Source organism: Taudactylus pleione, unplaced genomic scaffold (assembly GCF_031769625.1).
Source record: "Taudactylus pleione unplaced genomic scaffold, aTauple2 ptg000214l, whole genome shotgun sequence".
NCBI lineage: Eukaryota > Metazoa > Chordata > Amphibia > Anura > Myobatrachidae > Taudactylus > Taudactylus pleione.
The window spans coordinates 6,283,457-6,298,881 of record NW_028284616.1 but is presented as its reverse complement, the minus strand read 5'-3'; the positions used below and the strand labels follow the sequence as shown (position 1 = coordinate 6,298,881).

General features: G+C 43.1%; 1 protein-coding gene across 1 annotated transcript in view; it reads left to right on the top strand.

Moving 5' to 3' along the window:
• CILP2 (cartilage intermediate layer protein 2) overlaps positions 1 to 2,714 on the top strand; it is a 44,319-nt gene extending 41,605 nt beyond the window's left edge. Inside the window, exon 8 of the mRNA XM_088478391.1 lies at positions 32 to 2,714. Within this exon, the coding sequence (XP_088334517.1) occupies positions 32 to 2,418 (2,387 nt within the window). The 3' untranslated portion in view covers positions 2,419 to 2,714. The remainder of the gene's footprint in view (positions 1 to 31) is intronic.
• Positions 2,715 to 15,425: the final 12,711 nt, after the last annotated feature.

Genomic DNA, 15,425 nt, shown 5'->3' with positions numbered 1-15,425 from the left:
TTTTATTGATGATGGTTTCTTTTCATTCAAGGTAAAGGTGAATCCCACTGCGATAAGTCCCCCCATGAACATTTTATCAAGCTACCAACTGACTGTTTTCAAACTAAAACTGGATCTCTTTACTACAATGTAGGCAAGTGTCCTAATTCACAGTGTGTAGATCATCTAAACTCTGACCTACAGTGTAAAGATGAAGTAGACTACTGTTGTGGGGTCAAGTTAATGAAACTACAGGAGGTGAAATGCCCAGGATACACTCTACCAGTCATGGTTGTTGTAGAGTGTGGTTGTGCCCAATGTATTCAGCATAAAGTTTTAGTTCGTGGACGGGTGACTGCATATGACACTGAGGAACCACTTCGGTTTGGGAAAATCTTTATGAATGGGGAAAATATGGGGTTCACAGGTTACAAAGGAGATTTTACACTGGAAGTGCCAAATGGGACCAAAAGATTGGTGGTCACATTTGTAGATCATCAAAATAAGTTTGTTGAGACTATAAAAGTAATTCCATTTGATCCAAATGGGAATACGGTCTACCAGGATGTGAAAGTAATGAGAAAAAAAGACCCAATTGATCTAAATCCTACAGTAACAAATGTGATTTCTCTTGGAGAAATGCTTGGAGAAGATCCAGTTGGTGAGATCGTAATACCGCCTCTCTCCTTCACCAAAAGTAATGGAGAATCCTACAGTGGTACAGTCAAGGCCAGTTTAACCTTTCTAGACCCTAGGAACATCAGCACTGCTTCTGCTGCTTCAAGTGATCTTAACTTTGTCAACAGAGATGGAGATATTTCTCCACTCAGAACCTATGGAATGTTTGCTGTGGACTTCAGGGAAAAAGGTACTAATTCTTGGCTTCAAACTGGGAAAGTGGAGGTGCGACTGAATGCAGAGCAAATTAAAATGCCCCAGCATCTCAAAGAAATGAAACTTTGGTCTTTAAACCCAAATACTGGACTCTGGGAAGAAGAAAGTAGTTTTCAGGTTACAGGGCAGACCAAAAGGAAAAGAAGGGAAGAGAGGTCATTTTTAATAGGTCAGTTGGAAATACGCGAGAGAAGACTTTTCAACCTGGATGTGCCAGAGTTCAGGAGATGCTTTGTTAAGGTACGAACCTACATGAATGAGAAGTTCATGCCAAATGAACAACTAGAAGGTGTAGTTGTGACTCTTATAAATCTAGAGCCTATGCTAGGATTTTCATCTAACCCTAGAGCTTGGGGTAGATTTGACAGTATGATAACAGGAAGGAATGGAGCCTGTCTTCCTGCTTTCTGTGATACTAAGCAGCCAGATGCTTACACTGCATATGTCACTGCTATAATGGGAGGTGAGGAACTTGAAGCTGCTTCCTCTTACCCCAAACTCAACCCATATGTTGTCGGAGTTTCTCAACCTTATTTATCTAAACTCAACTATCAACGAACTGATCATGAAGATCGCAATGGTAAAAAGACAGCTTTTAAAATTAACCTTGCTAAACCAAACCCAAACAATTTTGAGGAGACCAGTGGTCCAATATATGCCTACCGAAACTTACGAGGATGTGAAGAAGCTGCAATCTTAGACAATCACTTCCGTTTTTATAGAGTAGAAGAAGACAAGTATGAGTACAATGTTGTCCCATTTGATGATACAGACTTGACCTCATGGATTGGTGGCTATCTATCTTGGTGGCCAAACCCGCAAGAGTTCCGGGCATGTTATATAAAGGTTCGGATACAGGGTGCACAGGAGTACATGGTCAGGTCACGGAATATTGGAGGAAGTCACACAAAGACTGTGGGTCTCCTATATGGATTGCGTGACACCCGAAGTGTTAAGGATATGAATGTGGAAAGCAGTTCTGCAGCCTGTCTGGAATTCAAGTGCAGCGGAATGCTGTATGACCAAAGTATGGTTGATCGTACTCTGGTTATTGTGACTCCTCAAGGCAGCTGTCGTGTCATAGAAGTCAACAGGCTTCTGGTAGACTATCTCAGCCAACACCCACCACTTGCATTAGGTAATGACACTGGAGCATTTAATATGTTGGCTCCTGTTGACCCACTAGGACACAACTATGGAATTTACACGGTTACTGATCAGAATCCAAGGCTAGCAAAAGAAATTGCCATTGGGCGATGTTTTGATGGCACCTCAGATGGTTTTTCCAGAGAAATGAAATCCCAGGTAGGAATTGCACTCACTTTTCGTTGTCAGGAAAAAACGGTTACACAAGAAAGCTTCTTTCAACGTTTACTTAACAACCCAGGTGAAACTCTTCGTGAGATACGTCGTGGTATGCAAGAGAATAAACAAAGAGAAAAACCTACACGTGTAGTGCCTTATCCAGTTACTGGTGTTTCCTCTTCTAACCATACCAGAAAACACTCTGCCATCCAAAGAAAACCTCGACTGCCACAGATGTGAAGATGATCATAATTTAATATGTATGAACCTGACACAAAATCTTCTTAACTGAAACGAAGAGCCTAAAACATCCTATTACCACTGTACAAATACATTGATAGGAGTCAGTGAAACCTAAAGACTAATTATGAAAGTGTAATTATTAATGGTTTTTATTTCAGGTAAATAGGTGCTGGGCCCAGGTCTGTAGTCAAACTCTTTACAACTGATTATTAGTTTTTTTTTTAATAAAAGTGAATTCAAAGTTATTTACTTTGAAGATACCATCAGATCTTAGGTAACGTTGTGCACAACCAGACAAACATATAAGTGAAATAGCAGGCCTGGATTCAATGTATTTACTTATGCATTTTCTGTGCCCCTACCACCTCTACCCCATTGCCATAAAGCTCCTTAGACCCAATCTACTATCTGTAGAAGAATAAATGTAAGAATTAGGTGTACTCTACCTGTAATTTCAAATTAGCATTGTTGTCATGCTGGCAGACATAAATAAGACAAACAAATGTAGTAGGATGAAGAAACAAATCAAGGCCCTAGGCTATTTAGCCTTTCTGCAATTCTGAGCCAATGAGATTAGAGATATTTTAGCATTAAAATTAGAGGCACCGCTCTACAATGGGAAGCAATCCTCTATTACACTAACAAGGTTTGTGTTACAAGCTATGGGTGATTAGAGAATGAACAAAAGTTACTTCTAGCGCAGTGTTTCCAAACTCCAGTCCTCAGGGATCCCTAACAGTGCATGTTTTACAGATCTCCTAGTGGGTGCACATGTGTCTTCATTACTGGCTGACATATTTTAAATGATCCACAAGTGGAACCGATTAGTTCACTTGTGATAGTGAGGAGGTCTGTAGACATGCACTGTTAGGGGTCCTTGAGGACTTGAGTTGGGAAACATTGCCCTAGATACTGTATACTGAAACAAAAATCAAATGATCATATTATCTCATCATGTGATTGGATGCATTATAAACACTACAAGCTGAAATTCATTTACTGTACTTGACTTATAGTGAATTAATCACAGATCTAGGAAGTACTGCAATCATGTTACGTCTATTTGTTCCAGTAGAGAGGGGTTAGTGGTAGCATGCTACTGAAAATCAGCCGACCAAAAAATAATGAAAGTGTTTGAAAAAATATATTGAAAATAATTACAGTTTATTATACTTTAATTTAGTTCTGTTTACGCTATTCTACATCGCCACTAATTGAAATGATCAATACATAATCAATATTAATCAGTGGCGGCTCCTACCTGTCGGCTTGAGGGGAGCTGCAAAGCTAAGCTGTGATGTGTAAAAAAAGGTGTAAAAAAAAAAAAGGGACTGCAATGGCTGTAGCTCCTGGAAGTGACCTAAGGCTGGCAGAATAGATTGCTAATTGCAGTCTGTACTGGCAGTCACAGGGGTAGAAAACAGCATGTGATTAGCAGACGGCGCTTCTAATGTGAAGCGATTGCAATTACAGAACTGGGGCTCATTGGAGGTGGCGGAGCACTGCAGACCCTAGCAATCCGCCACTGATAATTATGATATATGTCTCACGTGTGTAAAGTCATAACATACTCCCTGTAATAACTGTACACAAAGACTGGATTCAATGTAAGACTTATACCCTGGGCGGGATGCATCAAGCCAGGGGCATATCTATAATGGGTTCAGGGTGTGCGGGGCACATGGGCCCCAAGGTCCAGGGGGGCCACCAAACTGCACACCCTGCAATAGTATTCCTTACCTCTCTGGAGTCTCACGTCGGCGCGGGGGTCCGGCGCTGTAAAGACGAGTGGAAAATGGCCGCCGTGACCATTTTCCTGTCATTTGCACATGCGCAGTACAGGGAAAATGGCCACTGCGGCCATTTTCCCGGTGATCTGCCCATACTCTATAGACGCTGGGCGCACTCTAGTGCCCAGAGTCTATAACTCCGGCGCTGGCCGCACACAGCTCAGAGCGCTGCCGGCCGCCGGACAAAGAGGAGGGGGCCCATGTCGGAGACTGCATACGGGCCCCCTCCTCTCTAGAAACGCCCCTGCATCAAGCATCACATTTTGCAAGCAATGCATATCGCCACTCATTGCATACATGCCGGCATTAATAACGCCAGTATGCATGAAGAAAATCACAAAGGACAGCTCTCCCAATAAGAGCTGTCCTTTTCGATAGAGAGACTTACGGGTTTATGACCCATAACTCCCTCTGGCGTCCTTCTGCGCAATTAGTTCAGAATGCAAAAAGAAGCCCATAGACTTCTTTTGGGCAATGCCATCTGAATATGGTGTTGCCCACTGGCTCCAAGCTGCGGAAAGTTTGCTTTACAAAGCTTGGTGCATATGTGAAACGCGTTTAAGCCATAGAAAACTGCATTTTAGGATAGTGCATCCTGTCCCCTATATCACAATTACACTAGCCTGCTGCGGATGATACTTTGGGGTCAATCCAATTAGGTGGGAATTGCAAGTAGCAAGTTTGTTTCTTGAAACTTGCAGACTTTGCATCGAAGCACGCTCCCGAGAATTCTCCAATCTAATTAAAAATGCCTATTCGAACTACTCGCTGCGGAGGGGTGCGAATTGATTGCCAAATGAGATTTGAGAGAAGTGCATGAATAAGTGGGGAGACCATCCTTGAACCCCCCCAAAATGGATAATTTCGTTCGCAGGACCGTATAGACGGCTGTTTGTGGGCATTAAGAAGGTACTATAGGTTTTTAAATTGTGTCAAATGACTGATTTGTGTTGTTTTTTTTTAAATGCAAGAAAATTATAAAAGACAAACTATTTTCATTTAATCTTAAACGAATTAAACGAAAAATGCAAAAAAAAGTAGGAAAAAAGGTGATTTTGGGGTTATTTTGAGGGCACCTTGAAAAAAAAAAAAATGATAAAAACAATTATTTTTTAATTAAAAAACTGTTGTTATTAAATTTGGGGCGCCTAACGAATAAGTTTATTTTGGGGTACTTTGAGGACAATTTTTTTACCCCAAAAAATTACATGTAATTATTGGACTAATTAAGCTAATTGGAAACTTCCAATTGCCTAATTAATCATTAAGGGTGGGGAGGGGGGGTTCAAGTGATTCAACACAGTGTCCCGACTTTGTAACCTTAAAATAATGATTTTTCTTTCCATCTCTCACCCTCAGGGAGGTGCGAATGGAAAAATGTGAATTCAGGGCCTGATTCAGACCCGTTCGCAAGTGGCTTGATGGTCCCCGACTGCGCATGCGCTGCCTCCAGCGTGCGCATGCACGAGACCCGTACTGCGACGGCAGCTCCGTTGCAACGGGTCTTGCTACAAGACGGGGCGGCTGTCGATGTTGATTGACAGCTTGCCCCGTTTTGTAGGCGGGGAGGGGGGGTGGCTGCACAAACGCAGGCGTTCCCTTAGGAACACCTGGTGTTTGTGGGCAACCCTACTGACATCACTCGTGATGTCAGTAGTGGACTTCCTGCTCTATTAGTGCAGGAAGTCCACTCGGGCTTGCGGGAGCCGAGACCCTACCACAGGGTCTCCTCGCAAGCCCAATGGTTGTGATAATCGCAACCATCGCCAGGCCGCTCGCAAAAGCTGTGGGTGGTCACCCACAGCTTAGCGAGCGGCCTAGGGGCCAAAAAAAACCCTGCCCTGATTCAGAGCGAGCGCTCACAAACAGCGAGCGGCTCTGAATCAGGCCCTCAGTCTGACTGAATCAGTGCGAGTTGCTAATTGGATTGCAAAATTAATTTGCTATGCAAATTCGTAGAGAAAATAGCAACTTGCACCTCGCACCTAATTGGGTAGACCCCTTTATGTATATTGCTTGAATTACTTTATACTTTTAGTATCCTGCGAGTGTGCTACACTTTTTCCCATGGTCATCAGCACATGCTTGGCAATTCCTCTTATCTTCATCCTTACATGATTGTAAGAACAAAGGATAGGTCTGAAAGTGCCTGAGAGGAACAGGACGGGGATAGTTAGTAATCACTTTTAAATATGGAAACAATGCAACAACAACAAATTGTGTGATCATAGCATACACTAAATTAAAGGGAAAAGGTTCTAGGATATGCTATTCCAGTAATAACTTTTGAACAAAAAGTCTTAATATTCAATGAAAGCATGAAAAAATATACTATTTCCCAATAAATGTATACCTTTCAACGTCACCCATTCCAAATGATATACTGTAATTCAACTTAAAGGTATTTTAATTTTTAACATAAATTGTTAAATTCAGTCGATGTCCATTCCATTAGAAACTCAGTGGGAAAAATGTGAGCAAAACATTGCGTACTGTAAACATGGGTCATGTTGGAAGGATTGGTTAAAATAATGTTTATATACTATTTAGAAACATTTAAGATGTTTTATTATAACTGTGAGTTTGAGCAGATGTTTACATGTTTGTATCTCATAGGGGATAAAAACTAAATGTCATTTCTTTTTTTTGTTTAGTTATTCACACTCACTTGTTTATAAAGTTAATCCAATACTGTATAAAAGCTTGATATGAGCACAGAGAACAGATAACTACTAATTTATTACATATTAATTAGCTACAATCTAGAACATCAGAGTCTAAATTCCCCTGATAAAGGGTATTATTTGGTACAGCGTTACTTAATACTGAACATGTTTAGCAGGAGGCAAGTGAAGATCATACAACAAATCTGATTACCAGGCAGGTTTGAACAGCATGTGAAAGAACTATCCATATTTTCTTTTTGACATAGACTGCACAGATATTATATAAATACTGTAGATGCATGAAAGCCAAATGTTATCTTTATTTCTGCCATGTCATACAATGGAACTTTGGTACTTAAAGAAATTGGAAATGGATCAGAGAAAAGCTACTGCACAAAGTACATGTTGACATCTACAGAACTGGAAAAAATCACCGCCTAACACACCGCTACCTGCCAAACACACCACTACCTTCCCAAAACATCAGTACCTGCCTAACACACCAATACTGTACTGTACCTACTCAACACATCAGTACCTGCCTACCACACCACTACTGTACTGTACCTACTCAACACATCAGTACCTGCCTAACACACCACTACCTTCCCAACACATCAGTACCTGCCTAAGACATCCCCAAAATATCAGTACCTGCCTAACACACAACTACTGTACCTACCCAACACATCAGTACCTATCTAACACACCACTACCTTCCCAAGACATCATTAGATGCCTAACACTCTACTAGCTGCCCAACACATCAGTACCTGCTATCAGGATGTGGCCTGGGATCGGCCGCTACTCACCTCCGTGCCGCGTCCTTGGGCTTTTTTGTTCAGTCACTGGGAGTGGAGGTGAGTGATGTCTGAGTATTCTCCCTGGGGTCTGCTAGGGCTTCCGTTCGTGTGTCCTGGTTCCGGGGTGCCGGGCATGGGCGCAGCCATGTTGGTCCATATCACCTGACTAGTCTCTCCCAATGCTAGTCCTGTGGTAACTCAGCTGATCCTCTGATCCAGTGACAAGCTACCCAGGAGTATTTAAGTCAGACTCCAGGAAAAGGAAACTGCTGTTCAACTTCGCTGTTCTAGTGATTATTATGCTCCTCGGTGTTTTCCACAAAGTATCTACAGTGTGTTGTTTCAGCCCTCATGCTGACCACCAGTGTTACTTATATTAGCTCCCATGCTAATTCCCAGCATGTTACTTCAGCTCTCACAGAACTCCAGTGTTTCGTGTAAATCCCTGTGTTGTCTTTTAGTGTGCTGCTCAGCTCTACCACCTCCCTGTGCTCCTGTGATTTCAGCTTTCATGCTAATTACCAGTTAGGCCTCAGCTGGATCTCTAGTACTTCCCAGTACATGCCTGTATTAAGTTAATTTGCCAATCTCCTGTGTTCAAGTATTTTGTTCAATTGCTGATCTCCTGTATTCAAGTATGCAGTGCATACCCTGATCTCCTGTGTTCAAGTATTCAGTTCATACCCTGATCTCTTGTGCTCAAGTATTCAGTTCACGCTGATCTCCTGTGTTCAAGTATTCATTCTAATATAGTTCTGGTCTTCCTGCCTCTCCCAGGTACCTGTCCAGAGGGCCGCGACCTGCTCACTTGGTGCAGCGAAACCCATATTCCAACTGGAGGGGTCACTGGTGAAGACCACCAAGTGAGTTAGGCTCCGTGCCTCTGAGCAGGTCTAGCCAAACCTGGGTTTGGCCACAATAGGGAGACCTAGCACTATCACTCACCTGCTTCTTCCCCAGCCATCCTAACCCCCCGGCTTTTCCCATACGGTTTGTGACAACTGCCTAACACATTTCTAAAACATCAGTACCTGCCTAACACACAACGACTGTACCTACCCAACACATCAGTAGCTGCCTAACACACCACTATCTTTCCACCACATAATTACCTGTCTAACACACCACTACTTTCCCAACACATCATCACATGCCTAAAGCACCAGTATCTTCCCAAAACATCAGTATCTGCCTAACAAACCCCTATCTTCCCAACAAATTGGTAATTGCCTAACACACCACTACTGTACCTACCTAACATATCAGTACCTGTCTAACACACCACTACCTTCCTAACACACCACTATATTTCCAACACATCAGTATCTAACCTAACACACCACTACTTTCCCAAAACATCAGTAGCTGCCTAACACACCAGTATGTTCCCAAACATCAATACCTGCCTAATACCACTTTCAGGCATACGGCCCAGGAATTTTCCTGCTCAGACCCGGGTTTTTCACCTCAGTAAAAACCCGGGTTTTTGCTTGAGACACCCTTTCACACTACACCTGAGAGCCGGGAAATTCCAGGGTCGGACACGTTCACACTAAACCTGGGTCTGCCCTGGAATTTGGTGTGGATTTAAAGGGGATACATATTTTTTTTGTTCACAGTAATGACATAATATAAAAATTATCATTTTTAGAGTAAATACCACAAAGTTTGTTTATTTCCAATGTTTTTTTTATTGAAAACCAATAAATGTTACAATATAAGAAAATTAAGAATATAGCCTCTAGAAAATTGCGGTCTATACAAAGACAAAATTTTCACATAAAAACCGATAAGCGAAAAATAATACACACTTAAATTAGTTTGCTCCCCAGTCATGTGGTCTGGGTGACTGCAGTAGATGTCATCAGCAGGTGCATGGAACAGCCAATGAGAAGGTTTTCTAAAAACCCATGTCTAAAAACCTGGGTTGGATGCATTCACACTAGAGGCTACCTGGGTTTCACCCGGGAAAACCCTGGTATAAAGCAGGGTCATGGATCCTGGACTTCAACCCAGGTTGTTTCTGTTCACACATAGCAAAAACCCGGGTTGATGCACGTTCACGACAAAAAACAGGTTTTTGCTGCATGTCTGACAGGGGTATAATACACCACTACCTTCCTAACACATCAGTACCTGCCTAATACACCACTACCTTCCCAACACATCAGTACCTACCTAATACACCACTACCTTCCCAACACATCAGTACCTACCTAATACACCACTACCTTCCCAACACACCATTACCTCCCTAACACACCATTACCTCCCCAACACATCAGTAGCTGCATAACAAAGAGGAATATATTCCCAACACATCAGTACCTGCCTAATACACCACTACCTTCCCAACACATCAGTACCTACCTAATACACCACTACCTTCCCAACACATCAGTACCTACCTAATACACCACTACCTTCCCAACACATCAGTACCTACCTAATACACCACTACCTTCCCAACACATCAGTACCTGCCTAACACACCACTACTGTACCTTCCCAACACATCAGTACCTGTCTAACACACCACTACCTTTCCAAGACATAAGTACATGCCTAACACACCACTACCTTTCCAACACATCAGTGACTGCCTAACACACCAGTATGTTCCCAACACATTAGTACCTGTCTAATACACCACTAGCTTCCTAAAACATTAGTAGCTGCCTAACACATCAGTATTTTCCCAACACATCAGTACCTGCCTAAAACACAAGTACTTTCCTAACACATCAGTAACTGCCTAACACACCACTACCTTCCCAACACATCAGTACCTACCTAATACACCACTACCTTCCCAACACATCAGTACCTACCTAATACACCACTACCTTCCCAACACACCATTACCTCCCTAACACACCATTACCTCCCCAACACATCAGTAGCTGCATAACAAAGAGGAATATATTCCCAACACATCAGTACCTACCTAATACACCACTACCTTCCCAATACATCAGTACCTACCTAATACACCACTACCTTCCCAACACATCAGTACCTACCTAATACACCACTACCTTCCCAACACATCAGTACCTGCCTAACACACCACTACTGTACCTTCCCAACACATCAGTACCTGTCTAACACACCACTACCTTTCCAAGACATAAGTACATGCCTAACACACCACTACCTTTCCAACACATCAGTGACTGCCTAACACACCAGTATGTTCCCAACACATTAGTACCTGTCTAATACACCACTAGCTTCCTAAAACATTAGTAGCTGCCTAACACATCAGTATTTTCCCAACACATCAGTACCTGCCTAACACACAAGTACTTTCCTAACACATCAGTAACTGCCTAACACACCACTAGCTTCCCAATACATCAGTATCTGCCTAACACACCACTAGCTTCCCAAGACATAAGTACATGCCTAACACACCACTCCCTTCCAAATACATCAGTATCTGCCTAACACACCACTACCTTCTCAACACATCAGTACATGCCTACCACACCACTACCTTCCGAACACATCAGTAGCTGCCTGCACTAATACACCACTATTTTCCCCACACATCAGTACCTGCTTAACCCACCACTACCTTCCCAACACATCAGTAGCTGCCTAACACGGCAATGGCTTTCCCAACAAATCAGTAACTGCCTAACACACCAGTACGTTCCCAACACATCAGAACCTGCCTTACACACCAGTACGTTCCCAACACATTGGAACCTGCCTTACACACCAGTACGTTCCCAACACATCAGATCCTGCCTTACACACCACTACCTTCCCAAGACATTAGTACCTGCCTAACATTCCACTATCATCCCCACAGATCAGTACCTGCCTAACACACCACTACCTTCCCAACACATCAGTACCTGCCTAATACACAGTTAATTTCCCAACACACTAGTACCTGCCTATCACATCACTACCTTCCCAAAGCATTAGTAGATGCCTAACACATCAGTATTTTGCGAACACATCAGTAGCACCACTACCTTCCCAGCACATCAGTAACTGCCTAACACACCACTACCTTTCCCACACACGAGTACTTGTCTACACCACTACCTTCCCAAGACATCAATACTTGCTTAACACACCACTACAGTAACTTCCCAACACATCAGTACCTGCCTAACACACCACGCCCTTCCCAAATACCTTGGCAACACATCAGTAACTGCCTAACACACCAGTCAATTCCCAGCACATCAGTAGCTGCCTAAGACACCAGTACTTTCCCAATACATCAGTGCCTGCCTAACACACCATTACCTTCCCATCACATCAGTAGCTGCCTAACACACCACTACTTTCCCAACACATCAGTGCCTGCCTAACACACCACCCCCTTACCAACTACAGTATCTTGGCAACACTTCATTAAGTGCCTAACACACCAGTGAGATCCTAATACATCAGTACCTGCCTAACACACCACTACCTTTCTCAAGCATCAGAGGCTGCCTAACACACCACTACTTTCCCAACACAACAGTAGCTGCCTAACACACCACTACCTTCCTCATGCATTAGTGGCTGCCTAACACACAACTACTTTCCCAACACATCAGGATCTTCTTAACACACCAGTAGCTGCTGGAAACCAAATGTATCTTTAATTTTTGTTGTTTTCACTTGAAACGTCAAACACATCTTTGTGGAGAAGCCTATAAACTATTGGGCATTTAGGAATAACTTTCCTGTAATTTAGTATATGTTCCCTTTTTGAAGTAATTCTGTGTGTGCTAAAGCTCACAAGGAGATAGGCATTTCAATCCTGTGGAGTGAGAGGAAATGTATCTACCAAAGGACCTGGTGGCGCAAAGTGGAAAACTACATTAAAAAGGAAGTACATTGTAAGAGTAAATTGTAGATTTTATAGTAATATTATGAGTATGATTAAATGCTAAAATCATATTTTGGGCCGCTAAACACACAAGAGTATGTAATCATGAACTGATGACACTCAGTATGAATATGGAAATCAGCCTGTTATTAAGGGGAGATGCACTAAGCCTTGCTGAGTGATAAAGTACCAACCAATCAGCTCCTGTCACTTTACAGACTGTGGGCCTGATTCAGAGCCGGACGCTCTAAACGAGCGCCCGCTCTGAATCAGGGCGTTTTTTTTTTTTTTGTGCATCCTCCTGGACGCTCGCATAGCTGTGGGTTATGCTTATGCGAGCGTCCATGATGATGGTCGCGATGGTCAAGACCATTGCGACCATCGGGCTTGCGACGAGACCCTTGCGGTAGGATCTCGTTGCTTCAAGCCCTGAAGTGATTTTGGCTCTATCAGAGCCAAAATCACTCCCACTGACATCACTAGTGATGTCAGTGGGGCCGGACCCAGACGGTAGGCGTTCCCATGGGAACGCCTCTGTCTGGGCAGCCACGCCCCCGGCACGCCCACCAAAGGGGGCGTGCTGTCACTCACCATCGACAGTACGCCCCCTTTGGTGCGAGACCTGGAGCGACGGCTTCCCCGTCGCTCGCCGGGTCTTGCGCATGCGCACGACGGAGCTCCCTCCATCATACACATGCGCACTTGGGCACCATCGACCCGCTTGCGAGTGTACAGCGCTCGCGAGCGGGTCTGAATGAGACCCTGTGGCCGGTATTCAATTAGTTTCGCATTGGCAAAAAAGTTCAGCCTACCCGCGTGTTCGCCTACATCGCATGTTCTGGACACGAAAACTTATCGCACACTTCCCCACTTTTCGCCGTATTCAGTTACTAACCAGGCAAAAAAGGCAAGCGGTGAAGGCGGAAAGTACTGTCAGAATAGGGGAAATCAGTCTGAACCCCCCAAAAAGATGCACTAACATTGGGGATCAATGTAGTAGTGTTCCAATAGCCCTAATATAACTAATTGGGGTACTGAAGTTGTTTAAAATCCTTGTTATTAGCGTCCTTGTTAAAGTGGTGAAGAATGACATTAAGCAGTATTTTTTGGTGAAAATAACTAGTCCAGTAAAATATCTTTTCTCCTGCTATTCTTAGGCAAATCTTTTTTGCCTATTACATTGCATTGACTTTCCGTGTAGGCGAAAACCAGATGGAATTGAATTTGGAGATAAGTTCCGACCATGAGAAAAGCCGCGATCGGCGATACTTTTTCGCGGAAAATGGTTTTTCGCTTCTAATTGAATATGGCCCTCAGTTTGAAAAATTACAGGAGCTGATTGGTTGGTACTTTATCTCTCTCCACTTTATCACTCTCCAAGGCTTAGTACATCTCCCCTTTAGTCAGTAGAATTTCTTACATTTTTTTTCTTATATAATAGCCACTACCTAGCCATCTGGCTATACTAACTTCCTCTAAGATAAATTACAACAGCCTTTTACTTGTCTTGAGTAGACATCAGGAAATTAGCCTGGATGTACTTAAAGGCTGTGCTGTGAAATGCTATCCTGCCACCGGAGTATGAGAGCCAAGACAGCATTCCTGATTTCTCCTGTGTCTTGGCAGAAACAGTCTCTGCTGGAAATACAGAAGCACTGATGTTCTGATACCAGGGGGTAAACTTACTAAAATGACAGTTTTTAGAAGTGAGTTTTAGAGGAGATGTTGCCCTTAGCAACCAATCAGATTCTACTTAACATTTAACTAGCACATTCTAGAAGATAATAGCTAGAATCTGATTGGTTGCTACAGGCAACATCTCTTTTAAAACTTGCTTCTAAAAACTCACTTTAGAAAATTTACCTCCATGAGTCAAATGACACATAACACAAGCTTTGTGTTGCTGTTTGCCTCAAAAACAAGTTGATGGATAGCACATTTTTGTGTGTATAGTTATACAACGTAGCAGACTATGATTGTACTGCTAGTTCAAGATTATATCAAATGTAAATTATATTTTTTTTGTACAGCTATATAACAAAGATACAGTGCCGTCTCAACAAAATGTGAGGACTAAGGTAAATGTGGATACAATGTGGATACAATTAATGATGTCAGCAGGATCTCTATGACAACTGATTCTACAGAACACAGCACTCTATGGAACGCAGCAAACACAGCTGAGTCCTATAATATCCTTCCGCTGTCTCTGTTACCATTATTTCGCTAAATTGACAGGTTTTCCAAATGACAGATACACATTAGTGCTCCTGCTGCACGTGGCTCAGTGCATATCACAACTTTTTCTAATTAATTGCATTGACATAGCATTGTGTCATAACAGCCAAGGATGTACTTACAGAGTTTTTATATAGACAAAACATAACACTGACACTATATTCTTCCTCCTAGCCTATGAGCGAGGCATGCATAGTTTCCTTTGCATTAACTACCATTGCTGCTAATGATAAGAGAGTAAGCCCAGGAGGAAACCACATAGGTGCCACTGGTTACTACAAATGAATGGGTGACTGCATTGCTGGATAACCAAATCAGCTATTATGATCAGTAGTAGATGTGAGCTGTTGGTGAAATGAATAAATGAAGTGTCTGGCACACACAGCTAGCCGCCAGACACCTGGGGGATGCTTACCTTACATAGCTATCTCCACCGAGACACTGTGGAGGGAACTACCCATTCCACCTGTCTGGTGCAGCACACTCACTGCCGGCCGCTGCCACTGCCAGCTGCTACCATGTATTCAGCATGCACAGTGCATACAGCACAGAGCAGCTACCAAGTTCCCTTATGAGGGACGTGATGCTGGTGAGGTGACTCGGGAGCCGCTCTGCGGGGGCTAAAGAGTCACGGGGTGAGTGCTGGGAAGCTGCAGATGAATGG